This window comes from Dermacentor albipictus, chromosome 1, assembly GCF_038994185.2.
Source record: "Dermacentor albipictus isolate Rhodes 1998 colony chromosome 1, USDA_Dalb.pri_finalv2, whole genome shotgun sequence".
NCBI lineage: Eukaryota > Metazoa > Arthropoda > Arachnida > Ixodida > Ixodidae > Dermacentor > Dermacentor albipictus.
In genome coordinates this window covers 116078251-116092694 of record NC_091821.1, presented here as the reverse complement: position 1 = coordinate 116092694, position 14444 = coordinate 116078251, and the positions used below count along the sequence as shown (strand labels likewise).

The following is a 14444-nucleotide window of genomic DNA, read 5'->3' as shown; positions in this document are numbered from 1 at the left end:
TGCAGCGCATGGAGCTTGCAAGCAGAGTGCAAAATCACCTTCCTCTCAAATGCTCTTCTTTCAACAGAAGCCTGCTTCTCACTCTTTACTGTACAATTTATTTCCTAATACAGTAAAAACCCGTGATAACGAAATCCTGCGAGTACTCAAATTCTCACGACGACGAAATAGTTTTGTATCCCCGGCGAACGCCAATAGCATTCAATGGATTTCGTACCTCTCGACAGCGAAACGTCGCTGTGCTACAATCCGGCATCAGTGAAATTTGCTGGAAAGTAACCTCGCATATTACCTACACGCGCTAAGCTTGCAGGCTGCAAAGTGGTCAAATGTGATTGCTTTGCACTAAAATTGCATAAAATAATGACACATTGCACTTGCATGGTTGCTGCTGCCATTTTTGTTTACAAAAACAACCACGCGCCGAAAGCGATCGCATGCGCTGTAAACGCATCATGGCCCCGCGCCATCTTGGTTGTTTATCGCCTATTTGAAGCAGCACGCATGTCGCTACCGACATCTGACGACGAATTTTGCACACCTATTGCAGTGCATAATTTGAACTGCACTAGGATTGCAACTAAGTGTGCACTTGGTATGCAAACAATTCCGAAATGGAATTGTTTATGGCACATGAAATAGTGGTTGCTGCATGGAGTGCCATGCATTAGGCTGTGATTGAGCGATCATGCAGGAATACACATCCCTTGCTTTAATAACACTCATTTTGGTGCCACCCGACAGGCATTGTGTGCAGATTTGGTACCGGGTGTAGATTTGTGCAAATGGGCGGTAATCTCAATCGATTGCCTTGTCTTCGGGTATACGAGGTACAATCACTTTCGCGCTCGGCACCGGACGTGTCAACGCCTGTGGGCAAGAGTGTGCACTGGAGAAATGCTGCTGCATGCGTGGAGCGCGGTTGCTCTGCGTCCAGTGCCGAGTTATGCAAAATCTCACAAAAGTAATTATATCTCCAAAAGCAACTGACCAGGAATACTGCTCCACAACATAGCTACCACTGCTGATCGAAGCATGCAGTACACTTTGTATTGTCGGCAGTGCAGTTCTATATCCTCACAAGCTTGCCAAAGTAAGCTAACGAAATTTTGACACCAAAGTTTTGTTCTGCGATGCATTATGTATATGTGCTGTCTCATTTCGTAGCAACAAAATTCTCGAAATTTTCGCATTTCTCGCCCATTTCATTATTTTGAGGTTGAACTGTATAGCGGAGTCCTGTACACGGCTGCTATTGTGCAATCGCTGATATCAATCAAGAAGGGTGTTTGAATCAGTGTGCTTCTTCCTAGTGTTACTGTGTATATTTATTGACGAAGTTTAATAAACAAGCTGAAGTAAGGGAAAATGCTTTCTAACTTAAATAATAATTGCACACTTCCGGTAGAAGCTGACTATCAAACGTTCATGCTCTGCCGTGGCTGCCCGCGTAGGAATTAAACTTTGGCCACCCTGCTTATCGGTCTTGTAGCCGTCAAGTCTTCCTAATTTTCACTTGTTTTGAACGCTAAACTAGCCTTGAACCACATGAAACTTAAGTTCAGACCACACACACTCCTGGCGGTTCCTGGTTAGACGCTTTGGCAGACATATTGATAGCGTTTAAAAATGCGCAAGTGGGATGCAGCTACTATTTGCCGGTCAAGCTGGTGAAGGACAAAGCCAGTCCGCACAACGTAGGACAGTCGGACTGGAGCATATGAGCGTGGACATGCACTCAAGCCCTATTAGAGAGTTTTAGTTTAGGGGACGCAAGGCGTTGGGGCCCCTAGTGCTTGGGTGCGTTCGCGTTTGCGTACCCAAGCAGAAACACGTTATAGGTTAGCGGCCCCAAACACAAGCCGCAGTGAGGTCGCATGCGCTCGCAGCACCATCAACGTCTGATCTTTGCTGCGTTATCATTTTTTAAAACATGAAATCAAGCATATGAAGTAAAGCACTTGAAACTATTCTTATTAAAAGCAGTTAATAGAGAGGTTTAGAGTGTCCGGTATTCGGTTAAACGCAGGCTGGGGCGTTGGGGCAGAGCCATGAACGGGAGCGTTCTGCATGGTGCAGCCACCTGGTGGTGCAAAGCTCAAACGGACCAAAGCAGCTAATATTGCTGTAACCAAGTATATTCTACTTCGCTGCTGGTGTAAATTTTTGGGAGCAACACAATTACGCCAGTGCCAAAAATTTACACCAGCAGTGAAGTAGAATATACTTGGTTACAGCAATATTAGCTGCTTTTGTCCGTTTGAGCTTTGCGTCGCTAGGTGGATGCACCATGCAAGCCGCTCCCGCTTATGGCTCCGCCCCAATGCCCCAACTGCGTTTATCCGAATACTGGACACGCTAAACCTCTCTAATATATACAAAAACGATGTCTGTCGACACTTGGCGAAAGATTTATTAGATTATCTACCCACTAGCTATTTGTAAGTTCTCCTACACAGCGAGAGTCACGTGGGTAACGTGACCACTTAGGGGCAGTGATGTTTTCGGCTAGCCAAACAACCTAAGGACACAAGTAGACGTAGCGGTCTGCGCATGCGCAGTACCGTCGCCCCTAGTTCTTGCGTACGGAAGCTGCTTGCGTCCCCTAAACTAAAACTCTCTATTATGCACAAAGCAAATGGTACGCATATGCACTACTGTTGCATGTAGCTGCAGTCTGCTATGTAACGTAGATATTGCAGCCGCTGCGGGCTGCTGTGACGAGTCCACTGGCTAAGTCTACTGTGGCTCACTGAGGATAATCGGGTTTGGCTTATGTTCGGCACATCGTAGTAGGTGCCAAAATCGTAAGTAGTGGCATCTACCTTAACATCCAAAATAAAACTTAAACTGTGCACCACGGTGACATTCATTTGGCATACCGTTGTGGGCACGCCCCGCTCCTCCGTAGCCTTCGCAGTGCAAGGCATTAAAGGAGGAGCAGAAGCACTGCAAAGGGTGTGCTTGATTGCCAATTACTTTCCTTCTCCTAATTGCTTTAAATTACTTTTTACGGTAAAACATTTCTGAAATAGCATATTTTAACTTCAAATGCATTTCTCCACTTCAATAAAAAGTGATTCAGGCCCCTTTAAGCATATCTAGCCTAAACAAAGGGTTGCCCATATCTAGCCTAAAGAAAGGGCACTCAAGTTGAACGCATTTGACATAAAAGTATGTTTACAATGCAATTATGGGCTCTTTTCTGCTTTTGATTGAAGTTCTTACTATTTACAAGTGTGTGATCGTAAACTGAGCAAGCCGCAGCATGGCAGTTGATATAGTTTCTTGTATTCATTGCAGAGCTCCCCCAGAGGCTTCAAGAATTGGCTGCTTGGATGGAGCCGACTCTGAAGCTGCCCTCATATAACCATGAATCGGTGGGCTACCTCATGGGCTGTGTGCAGGCAGCAGCTGACTCGGCTGCATCTCTGCCTCCAATGCTGATTACTGCACTGCGCATACTCCAGCACCTGGGCCTGCCACCTCAAGATTTCCGCTCAGGGGAATCTGGTACGTGTTGCTGTGGTTGTTGTACTTGCGGTCTCTATTTTGGATGGGAATCTTGGTATATTAAACCAGATGCTGAGAGTGTAAAGGTGAGCCTATGCAGAAACAGCCATGGTGTTTTTATGTTGTTATGCTCTCTTGTTTCAAACAGTGTTTTGTGCTTGTTGACTCTGTGTCATTAGCCCTACTTGGGGACACAACATAACTGCATTATAATAAGCAGGAAACTATTGTTGAAAGTAAATGATAGAGACCAAGGTTCTTCCCTTGGTTGGTAGCAGAGAAGTTCTGCCTACCACTTCAGTTGACCACCCAAGGTTGTGGTCTACCGCCTACCTTCGTGACAATGGCACTGGTCGATTTGGCCAAAATTTTCAATTTTTCATTTTCTGCAATCTTCGGGGGTTCATTTAACAGATGGGGAAATATTGCAAAGAAATGTGCAGTAAAAGCTGCAAAGATAGTACTTATGTAGTGCGCGTTTGACAAAAATTGGGTAGAAAATTATGTTTGTAGAGGTGCCGTCACACCGCGGATTGCCAGGCCTTTAGTTGATGCAGCGGCGCCATCGTAATACCGTAGTAAAGGGGAGAGATTGGAGGTTCCAATAACCACAATGTCATATTTCTCAATGCAAGAATAAAAGTAAAAGAAGCAAGTAAAAGGAGGAAAAACTAATATTGCAATCAAGGAAGATCTTAAGTCGTTATCCGTTACTGCTGTGATGCTTTTCTTGGCTGATGCATATTTTAAACGCTGGCACTTCTGTTTTGCACGCATTTGGCAGTGGTGAGCTGTGCATTTCTGTCTTGGTGATGTTTGCTGATCGCTATTGGCCTCGAGCTCCACCACTGGAAAAGCTGGCGCCACCGTCGGCGTGACGTGCTAGGAGGGATCACGTTGACACAGCGGCCGCGTCGGCTGCTTCGGGAGCGCCGAAGTGAGCTGAAAACGAGAGTTTAAATTCCCTCGTACGCTGCGGTACTCATTTAGTGACGAGATTTTCCCACTTCAAGTGGCTGCCTTTGCAGGCACGCAACATGGTAGGCTACTGCTCGGTGCCGCAGTGTCAGACGCACGCAACGGAGCCCGGTGTCAGCCTTATTCACACGTAGCTGCAGGACAAGAAGCTGCGTGAAGCTTGGCCCGCGAAACATCAAACCGGCAAACAGTCATCGGCTGCAACTCGGGTATGCAGCAAGCACAGGCGCGCGGAAGATTTCTGCTACGGCACTGGGTCTGCGATGTTCGGAAAACGCGCACTGAGATGCTCGCCTGAGTCCGCTGCCCGACTAATGTCATGACGATTTGGTCTATGAACATGTCGATGCTATAGATACTGGCACTCTCTACATTGAAATTACTTTTGAACAACTCTGATAGCGCCCACACAACAATGGTTGCTTCTATACTGTCAAATGCCCATATTCTGCGGCCTAAAGCTCATGGCATGGTGCGAAAATGCGCACGCGGCGAAAGCGAAACAGTGCGCGGACAAGCATGCAGACGCGCACTTGGTCGCTGCGAACCTGTGCGATCACTGCATTGAGGCTTCATTCTATTACGCTCCATTTAGTTATACAAACACTTTAAGAACATATTTCACATAGTTTGCTCTCAGCGTTTACCTGCCTTTCATGCAAGAAGCCAGTTCAGGAGACTCCATCGCGGCAACCGCGCGTAGTGACGTTCACTGTATGTATTCGGTTCACTGTACGTATTCGGTTCATTGTACGTATTCGGTTCACATTACGTATTTGGTAACGAGATAGCGTCTGTAAACGATTCTGTGCTTTCAGTTTGCCCAAGATTATTATTTAAGACAGTAAAAAAGTTATCTCGTTTCGACAGTACTTACAAAAATGTCCGGGAGAACTTGTGCGTAGTGTTTTCAATGAGCGCTGATAGAAAAACCTATGAGGAGCGCGCCGCATGATCCCTCATACTACGCCAGCGAGGCGCTTCCAATAGATGGCGAATCTGTAACTCCTCGCCGCCAATAGGGCAACGTTTCAAGGTCTGCCTGGCCGGCTCGCATTTCTTTAATTAGTAAACCTAACTGCTACTGAACAGTGATTACGTCATGATTTGTGATTCATGATAGAATCTACATTTTCTTGTGGCAGCAAGGCTACATCGTACAGTGGGGGAACAGATATATCTGTGTTGAAGCTCTTCAAAACACACCCAAGAAATCACCCGAAAGAAGGGTCGTAAGGGCATGATGCCAAGAACTATCCATTCAGCAAGGGGGTAGAGAAATGGGCCAGACTTGAGAGGAGGCTTAGAGTGTAAGTGATAGTTGCAGAATTAAATTATATTTTAATATGTAAATGTCTTGAAAATGGAATATTGTTCTATGTACCATTCTAAATGGCGAAATAGTTGCATAGGGGTGGGAAGGAGGAGTGAAGCTTTATTATGTGAGCGTTTACTGGCAATGCCTCCTTGGCACTTACAAGTGCCACGAACAGTCGCCTATTTTTGAGAGATGTTGGACATGAGAAAACAAATTTGATAAATGTACACATGATAAATATCTTTTTAAATTTTATTTATTGTCATTCATGGTCTTGAATAGAGAATTTATGTGTCTTTGGGAGACACATTGTGGGGGTCACTTCACTGCCATCATAATGCACAGCTTGTTTTACATTGTGCACATGTTTGGCTTCAAATAAGCTTTAGCCTTTGAGTGTCGATTTTTTTTCGCCATATGCGACCCCCCAGTGTCGATTTTTTTTTATTGCAGATTCCAATTTTTCTGAGGGACCTATCTCAAAAAAAGTTTACCGTAGTTTTTCTAGGGTGACCGTAAAGTGAGAAAAAAATATTTTGCGTTGGTATATATATATATGTACTGTTTATTCATGAATAACAATCAAAAAAGGAAATATGCTTTTAAGAATTGAAAATCAGATGCATTGTTATACAGTACACACAAGGCTTAGAAAATGCGCACAAGAGCATATTTCGCAACTGTCAAACGTTCCTGCTTTTGCACTAATATTTATGTCCATAGTGTAATCGAACTGCGTAGGTGAGCACACTCAAGAAAAATGTGATTGTGTGCCCGTCAAAACAGCAAAACATGTGACAAACTTCCGCTAATCTTCATCTTATCGCCAACCAGAGGCAAATACGTAGTTTTCGCGAGTCTCCAAAAAAAAGAAAAGGAAACGCATGCACGGCTGCATCCTTCCTATGCACACACCTGTAAGCACTAAATGAGCAAGAAACAGGCGGTCGCCTTTTGAGTGATTAGTAACGAGATAGCCATTAGTTTTGCAGTCGGAAGACGCTGAAACCGCCCGCGTAACAGAACCCAAACTGCTGCCCGACCGCGCACGCGCCAATGCGCGAGCGGTAGTATATAGACGCGCCGGACCAAACTAACTCTAAAACAAACCGTGCAATGAAAACCGTGAAAGGGAAGCGCGAGAAAAAAATTCCCTGTATTCCCACGTAGTGGCAGCACATGCCAGAAAAGAAACAGTTAGGAAATTGGCGCGCATTTTAAATGTACAGACGGACCCGTAAATATGCGGCATCAACCATTTTGGACTTATTCGCGGTGCCGTATATTTACATCATTGACCTTGAAAGGGTTAATTTTGCAATATTTGCCCTTACCCTGCCAAAATTTTATTAATGCCTGGAAGGCTTTATAATCCTGCTTTAAGTTCCAATTCATGTGGAAACATCTCTTGGGAGCCCAGTGGTAACAACTGAATTACAAAAAGATGTGTGCTCACCAACGACTAATGATTTATTTTGTGAATAGCGAAGTGTACTGGATAGAGTGGAAGAAAACATGCAAAGGAGCTAGAACATAAGAAAAAAAAAATAAGAAAGGAAAAAAAATTTGCAGATAGTATTCACCAGAGCAAGAACATCAGGGGCATTATCTTGCTGACAGATAATGGGAAAAACAGCAGGGAAATTGTCTTACAAAAAGAAAATGACAGAGAGGTAGCATGTGAGATATATTATGTAAATTGTAGGAAACCAGATAAACGTAAGACAGGAGAGGCCGGATGTTTATGTATGGATGCCTTAAAAATTAATGTAAAAAATCTTGATCAAGTTGACAGGTGGAGCATGTAGCACTCATTCACATAGGGCCTCATTTCACCTGCTTAATATTTTGTGTGGATGAATAAGGACTATTTTTCTGCAAAGACAACGCCGCGCCCTGCAAGAAGCTGTGCGGGTTCCAGCACATCAACCGAGAGCTTTCCACCCAGCAACGTGGGTGGAGCTGCTGGCAGTACTGAACGTAGCCTGACGCTAAAGCCACCTGGTGCTGCTCTTGATGCCTATAGTTTTCCAATTTTTTCTGTTTCTTTTGTATTTGAAGTAGTACAAGTCTGATTTATCTCAATCACAAATTTATCGTTTTATCACACCTGTGTATAGTACTTGTTCTTGCTAAACTTTTGTAATATGCTGTCATTCATTACAGATGATGAGGAAGAATTGAAATACAAATATGTCATCATGCAGATTTTTGCCCACAATGGACTTTCCAGTTTTCTGACTATATTACAGGTAAATAAACTGCGCTTGTGTTTTAATAAGGGTGTGCAAACACAGTAAACCCTCCTTATTACAAAGTCACGGGGGCAGGAAATTGACTTCATTATAAGCAGTATTTTCTAAGGGTGCGTGAATACCCAATAGTAGAGTTCGAGTTAAATATCGAATTGAACAATAAAAAAAAGCCAAATATCGAAATAAATATGGAACATCAGAAAATTTAACTAAACTTTTATGATTCCAAATGTTGTGCAATATACAGTGCTGCACATGCTCAGGAGGCTTATCACATTGCATAAGAATCTTGATAGCTATCAGTTATTTAGGTACAGAGGTAGTCAAAAGTTTCTAGGCCACAACTTGTGCGAGCACGTTGACTTTGTGCCCATGTGGCGTGTCATGTATCGGATTGTAAGAGCTCCAAAGTTTTTGTGAAGAGGGTAAGGGAGACTGTTTCTTACCACCCACAGTTTCCGAGTGCCAAAATTGTTCAGGAGCCCTGCCACTTGCTTGAGAGTGAACGTTTTCGAACATGCTGTGGTCTGGGAACTTTTGACCACCCCTGTTCCTACGAATCAAGATGCATAGAATGCTCTGATGTTATTAAAGGGAACACCAAATTAGTATGCCTGCACTGATAACAACTCAGTTTGTATAGGAAGGTCTGGAAAATATTTTTGATTTGTGGAATATCTGTCAAATAGAATTAAGGGCTTTCTTTCCCTCTGAAGCTGAAGAAATAGCGATGTCCTAAATACCAGTGGGGTCTTCATCTTAATAGTGGGCCAGACTGCTTAATGGCAATCTTCTATTGCTTAGAAAGTATTGCTTTCCTGTTTTCTTCCAGAAAAAAAAAAAGAGTGTTTTTGTATCTTTATGGCAGGTGGTTTCTGTGGGTTGTCAGCTTATTATAAGGCCAATTGGCACAACATACAAAAGTGTGGAATGCACATCACGTCACTCGGCACTGCTCCGCGCAGTCATTGGCGCCACACGTATTGATCGTGGTCAGCGCTGATGTTAAAGAGTTCTCAATTGGGAGGCCCACGCCAAGTTCGCGTGACGTCATCACCCCCCACCTTTATTTATTATTTTTTTTCGGAACGAGGGGCCATCCTACAGTATTCGGCAAAGATACCGGCCGTGAACATGCAGCGGTCATTCCATGCACTCACTTTCATGTACGAGGCGGTTTGTCGGCTTTCTGAGGGTCGTGCAACCGCTGTGAATAAATCTGTGTTGATTGAGTAACTGTTACTTTACTTGCCGACTCATGATGACGCAGCTCAGGTGACCTAACAGGCTAGACAGTGTGTCAAATAGTGTGGCTGTGACAAAAATTTGCCACCGGCCTATGTGATAAGGGACCCCTCTTCGCATGTGCTCTCGTGCTTTCCATACGTGCTGCTGCTGTAGTTTCCTCTGTCCACATCGTGTTAATCGTTTTGGTTGGTATCGATGACCTGGATGAACCGTGCGCTGATGGAGATCACATGTCATGGGAACGCTGGGTGTGTCAAGGCACTGAGCATGGCTGAGTCATTCACCGAAGGCACCGGTATTCGAAAAATCAAATATTCAAGAAAAAAATGTTCAAGAAATTGAATATTAGATATTCGATTCGTGAATCAAATTATGGAAATGTTTGTTATTCAATTTGAAATTGAAGTTCAAGTATTCGCACACCCCCTAGTATATTGAGGCCATGAGAGAGTGATAGTAACATGGGGACATGCAAGACTTCGAATAATGTGATACAGTCGACTCTCATTACAATGGACCCTGATAATCTGACAAAAAACGTCCATTTTATCCAAAGTCCGTAATAACCGAGACGCCTCACTTCCGAAATTTTCGTCGCATGTCTAACAACTTTATTGCAAAGAGTGAGGAATTTACGTCCAAAGTAAAAAACAAGCAAAAAAAATTTGCAGTTATGCCTGAAAGGCGAAGCATTGATTGCTATAGCAAATTAAGCAAGATAAGCATGGCAGCAGCAGCGAGCGAATTCGCCTTCGTGTTGTCTCTCGCTTCAACACGAACTAAACGTCGAAAGCACAGCACATACGAAGCTACCGACACTGGGCGCGCTTTGTCCACATTGCAGATCGCTTTCAAGGTATGGCACCCGTGGCGCGCACTTTGTTCACATCGCAGATTGCTTTCAAGATACGGCGCTCGTGCGGGTGCGCACTTGTCCACATTGCAGATCGCTTTTAAGATATGGCGGCCTCGCCATTAACAGCAGCCACAGGAGTAGTCGCCCCTTGCCTCCCACCCATGCCTTGCACGCGAAAGACGGCGCGCTTCCTCCCTGCTTTCCTCCTTTCCTCGTGTGCAAGATATTGAGCCGTGATCGTTGGCTGACCCTCACAAGTCAGTTGCCAGCCTGTGTCGACATGGCATATATCCGTTATATATGCCCAGTTTTGACAAAAATTGTCGCTAATTTCGTCCGCTGTAGCCGATAGTCCGTTGTAGCGTGGTCCACTAAAAGTGAACTTCGTTGCATTAAGAAAATAGGCAGACCACACTAAGGTTGAAATATAGTCCATTACATCTGAAAGTCTGTTGTATGCGTGTCCGTTGTAACGAGCATAGACTGTATTTAAAATAAAGTGATTTTGTTAAAACTAGGGTTTACTGTACTCATATAGTATACAAATATCAAGTTTATCTGTTAACGAAAAAATGGCACAGATTTTGAACTTGGATATTGTGCGACTTTATCAGGCATCGTGGCTCAGGACTAAGAATTAAGCTGTCAAGTACGTTCTTACATCCCAGATGAGCCCCCACATGTCAAGTACGTTCTTTATTTCGGGCAATCCTCGACGCACGCACACGCACGTAGTCTGCATTCCGTCCCACCGCACCACACGCGGCTTGCTCCGCCGATTACTTCACTCACTCACTTCGTTGTTGCGCGCTTCCATCAGGCCGCCCGCGCGCACATGCCTTCCATGTTCTCCCTCCCCGCCACATACCGTTCCCCACTGTCCCATGGACGACTCTACACAGTTGCCTACCGTCTTGTGCCTGTGACTCTATACCACCTGGCGTTGGCCCGGTACCCTCACAAAGCAGAGACTTAGAATTAAGAAAATGTTCGGAATTCCATTAGCACAGTGTGAAGGCCGGCTTTAGAAAAATATATTTGAATTAAATCATATTTGTGTCATTAATAAAGTTGTGTAGAAGTTTGTTGAATATAACCAACTCCTTTATGTTACCTTTTAAGTAACGGAGTTTCAGTAGAAATGCCAGCTGACTTGGGAGCATCCCATAGGCCAAAGTGTGAAGGAAGCATACATGGATGGTCTGAGAAAATGACTAGAGATTGCACAGCTAATATAATTCTTCACAGCGCAATGTGGAAGATATTAGTATAAACAAAGGATGTTGGGCAAGGAGATACAACCTCTTGGTAATTATTGACTACACATCAGAAAGAAATATTTCAAGGACTAGATTGCAGGGTGTCTACCAACCGGGAAAACCGGGAAAACCGGGAATTCTCAGGGAATTTGAACAGTCTGGAAAAACTCAGGGAAAACTCAGGGAATTTGTGCTTCCATCAGGGAAAATTAGCTGTAACTTTATTGAAAGGGAACGAAAGTCGTGTTAATGCTGGCTCCAGTAACAGAGGAATCGCAACGAATTATTGACGCCGTGTCATCGGCACGATGTATTGCCAGAGTAGTTAAAGACCGATTTTCTAGACGCCCGATTTTTCGGACATGCCCAATAATTTGCACGGTTTTGCGGCACCACCACATACTCCATATAGTCAATGTATATTGCCCCGACTGCAGGTCTGAAATGGCATTAATCAAAGCCGCCACCGCCGCTATTTTGATTATCTCGCTGCCTCGAACCGGCACTCTCGCAGGCAAATCCGCAAATCCATAACCACCACCGCGGCAACGTCAGGCCTAGCTGCTTCTATGTTCGCTATTAAGCTTCTCGCCGTGCGGTGCCGTGTTTTTCATTGAAAGAATTCGCCGCTATCACCAATGGCACCAACTCCGCCTTTGTAATCCTAGCGATTGGCTTTGAAGCTCGCAGAGCACAGCGCGTTGCGTAATGCCAGTCTGCGAAAGTTAGCTTCGCCTCGGTACACTAGTGTTAGGCGGTGAAGCATAACAAGCATGGGACGGGGGCAATTGTCGCGGGACACAGTATACATTACTTAATTACACATGCGTGCACGTCGTCTTCTGTCACAGTACAAGCCCTGATATGCCTAAAAAGCGTACTGGCAGGCCTTCAGAGCTTTTTGAGACGTGCCTGTGGTAATTTTAGCCCTTAAAGGCAGTTAAAGACATGCATTAATTTTTTTCAGACTGCCCGTTTTTTTTCCATTTTTTTTTTTGCGGCCCCTCGGAAGTCCAAGAAATCAAATGTTGACTGTACAACTGACCAAGAGGATGCTTCAGATGATCCATGTGGTGAAAGCGTGGTAGAAGGAGGATGAGAACAGAAAGGACCGACGCACTGAGGAATTAACGGGAAAGGAAGGGTGCCGCCACCTTTTTGAAGGAGCTTGAGCTAAAAAAACTAAGTGATGGCTGATGCTGAGACACAGGTGTCCCTCATCCAAACCAAAATAAATTGTTTACGCAGTGAAACCCAACACTGAGATGTTGTGTACGGGCTGAGAGTATGTCAAGACAGTTGAGGTTGACTTCCCAGCTGCTGAGAGAAAACCTTAGTTGTGACAAAGTTCAGGATCTCATACAGATGAGCTCGCTATCAGTTGATAGAAATAGCTGATATTAAAAAAATATTTACTTATGTATGCATCTCCTTTTCATTCGTATTTGAAAATGTTTGACTCAATTTGGAATGGGCTTTACCATTTCTTTCGCTGTGCATTTTACTAACACCTTCCTTCTGTTTTCTTTTTAAATAAAATATATATTACTCCTTACTATTCAAACTGGATTAAGTCATTTTTTTGTTTCAGCATGCTTACTAGAGAGTGACAGCATCGGGCAACGTGGTGTCAGCCTGTCTTGACATAAAACAAAGATCTGACTCATTCAGGGAATTTCGCAAAGGTGCTCAGGGAAAACCTGGAAAACTCAGGGAATTTGGAAATGTCAACTTGGTAGACAGCCTGGATTGGGAAGGATTAGGTGTAAGGGTTACCCGAGAATACTCAAATAGCTTGTGGTTAGCAGATAAAGCTGTGTTCTGCAATGTTGCAGGTAACTTAAATTATTGAAGACTTTGAACTGCCTATGTGGCATTAAGGTAGGTTTGGAGATTCATATGTAGAAAACTAATGTTCAGTAGTTTGGCGAGGGAACGAGAGTTCAAGTTTGGTAGTCAGCTTCGTGAGGCAGTAAAGGTGTGTGTAGCACACCCAGATCATAAGAAATCTGCAGACAAATAAAAATGGGTGGGAGTGCATTTAGCAGACACTTGTAGGTCATGAACGTCAGCTTACCGATGTTCTTGAAAAGTATATTGCTGTATTCTGCTTGTACTAACCTATCTAGCCAAAACTTGGAGGATAACAAAGAAACCTGGAAGGAAGCTTAAGACTACACAACTAGCAAGCAATGGAGCAGAATATTAGAGAGGCGTAATGCTAGGCGAGGAAGAGAGCAGTATGGATCAGCAAGCAATTGTGGGTAGCTAATATTCTATAGTGCATGTAATGCATAGAGTACATATGTAAATTGTGGTCTACTAGAGTAACACAATGGGTGCTAAGATTGACTGCAACACACAGTCAAGTGCAGCAGAGATTGGCTGACAGGATAAGGAAACCTCTCTGTGTGGCATGAAGTCTGGGTAACTGGAGATTGATGGTATCACCGTAGTGCTAGTGTAAGGTAATTAAAATTAATGTATGATGTTAACCCTATGAGGGTCGATTTTCTTGACCGTAAGTGACCGCCCAGGGTCGATTCTTTTATTGCAGATTCCAATTCTTCTGAGGGACCTATTTCGAAAAACATTTACCGCAATTTTTTTAGGGTGACCATAAAGTGAGAAAAAGATATGTTGCGTTAGTGTAAATGTGCTGTTTATTCATGAATAACAACAATAAAAAAAGGAAAAGTTTATAAGAATTAAAAATTTGATGCATGGTTATACACATAAGGCTTGAAAAATGCGCACACAAGAATATTTTGCAAGTGTCAAATGTTCCTGCTCTTGCACTAATATTTACGTCCATAGCGTAATCGAACTGCGTAGGTGAGCGCACTCAAGAAAAATGTGGTTGTGTGCCCGTCAAAACAGCAAAACATGTGACAAGCTTCCGCTAATCTTCATCTTATCACCAACCAGAGGCAAATCTCAAAAAAAAGAAAAGGGAACGCACGCACGGTGGCATCCTTCCTATGCGCACCCATGTGAGCACCAAATGAGCAAGAAAC

At 43.9% G+C, this 14444-nt stretch overlaps 1 protein-coding gene across 5 annotated transcripts in view; it reads left to right on the top strand.

Annotated features, from left to right (window-relative positions):
• The window catches only part of vir (VIR_N domain-containing protein), a 338801-nt gene that overhangs the window by 189882 nt on the left and 134475 nt on the right, over window positions 1-14444 (top strand). For all 5 annotated transcript variants that reach the window (XM_065439604.1, XM_065439605.1, XM_065439603.1 and 2 more), the window contains 2 exons: window positions 3304-3513; window positions 7976-8061. In XM_065439604.1, the coding sequence (XP_065295676.1) occupies window positions 3304-3513; window positions 7976-8061 (296 nt within the window). The remainder of the gene's footprint in view (window positions 1-3303; window positions 3514-7975; window positions 8062-14444) is intronic.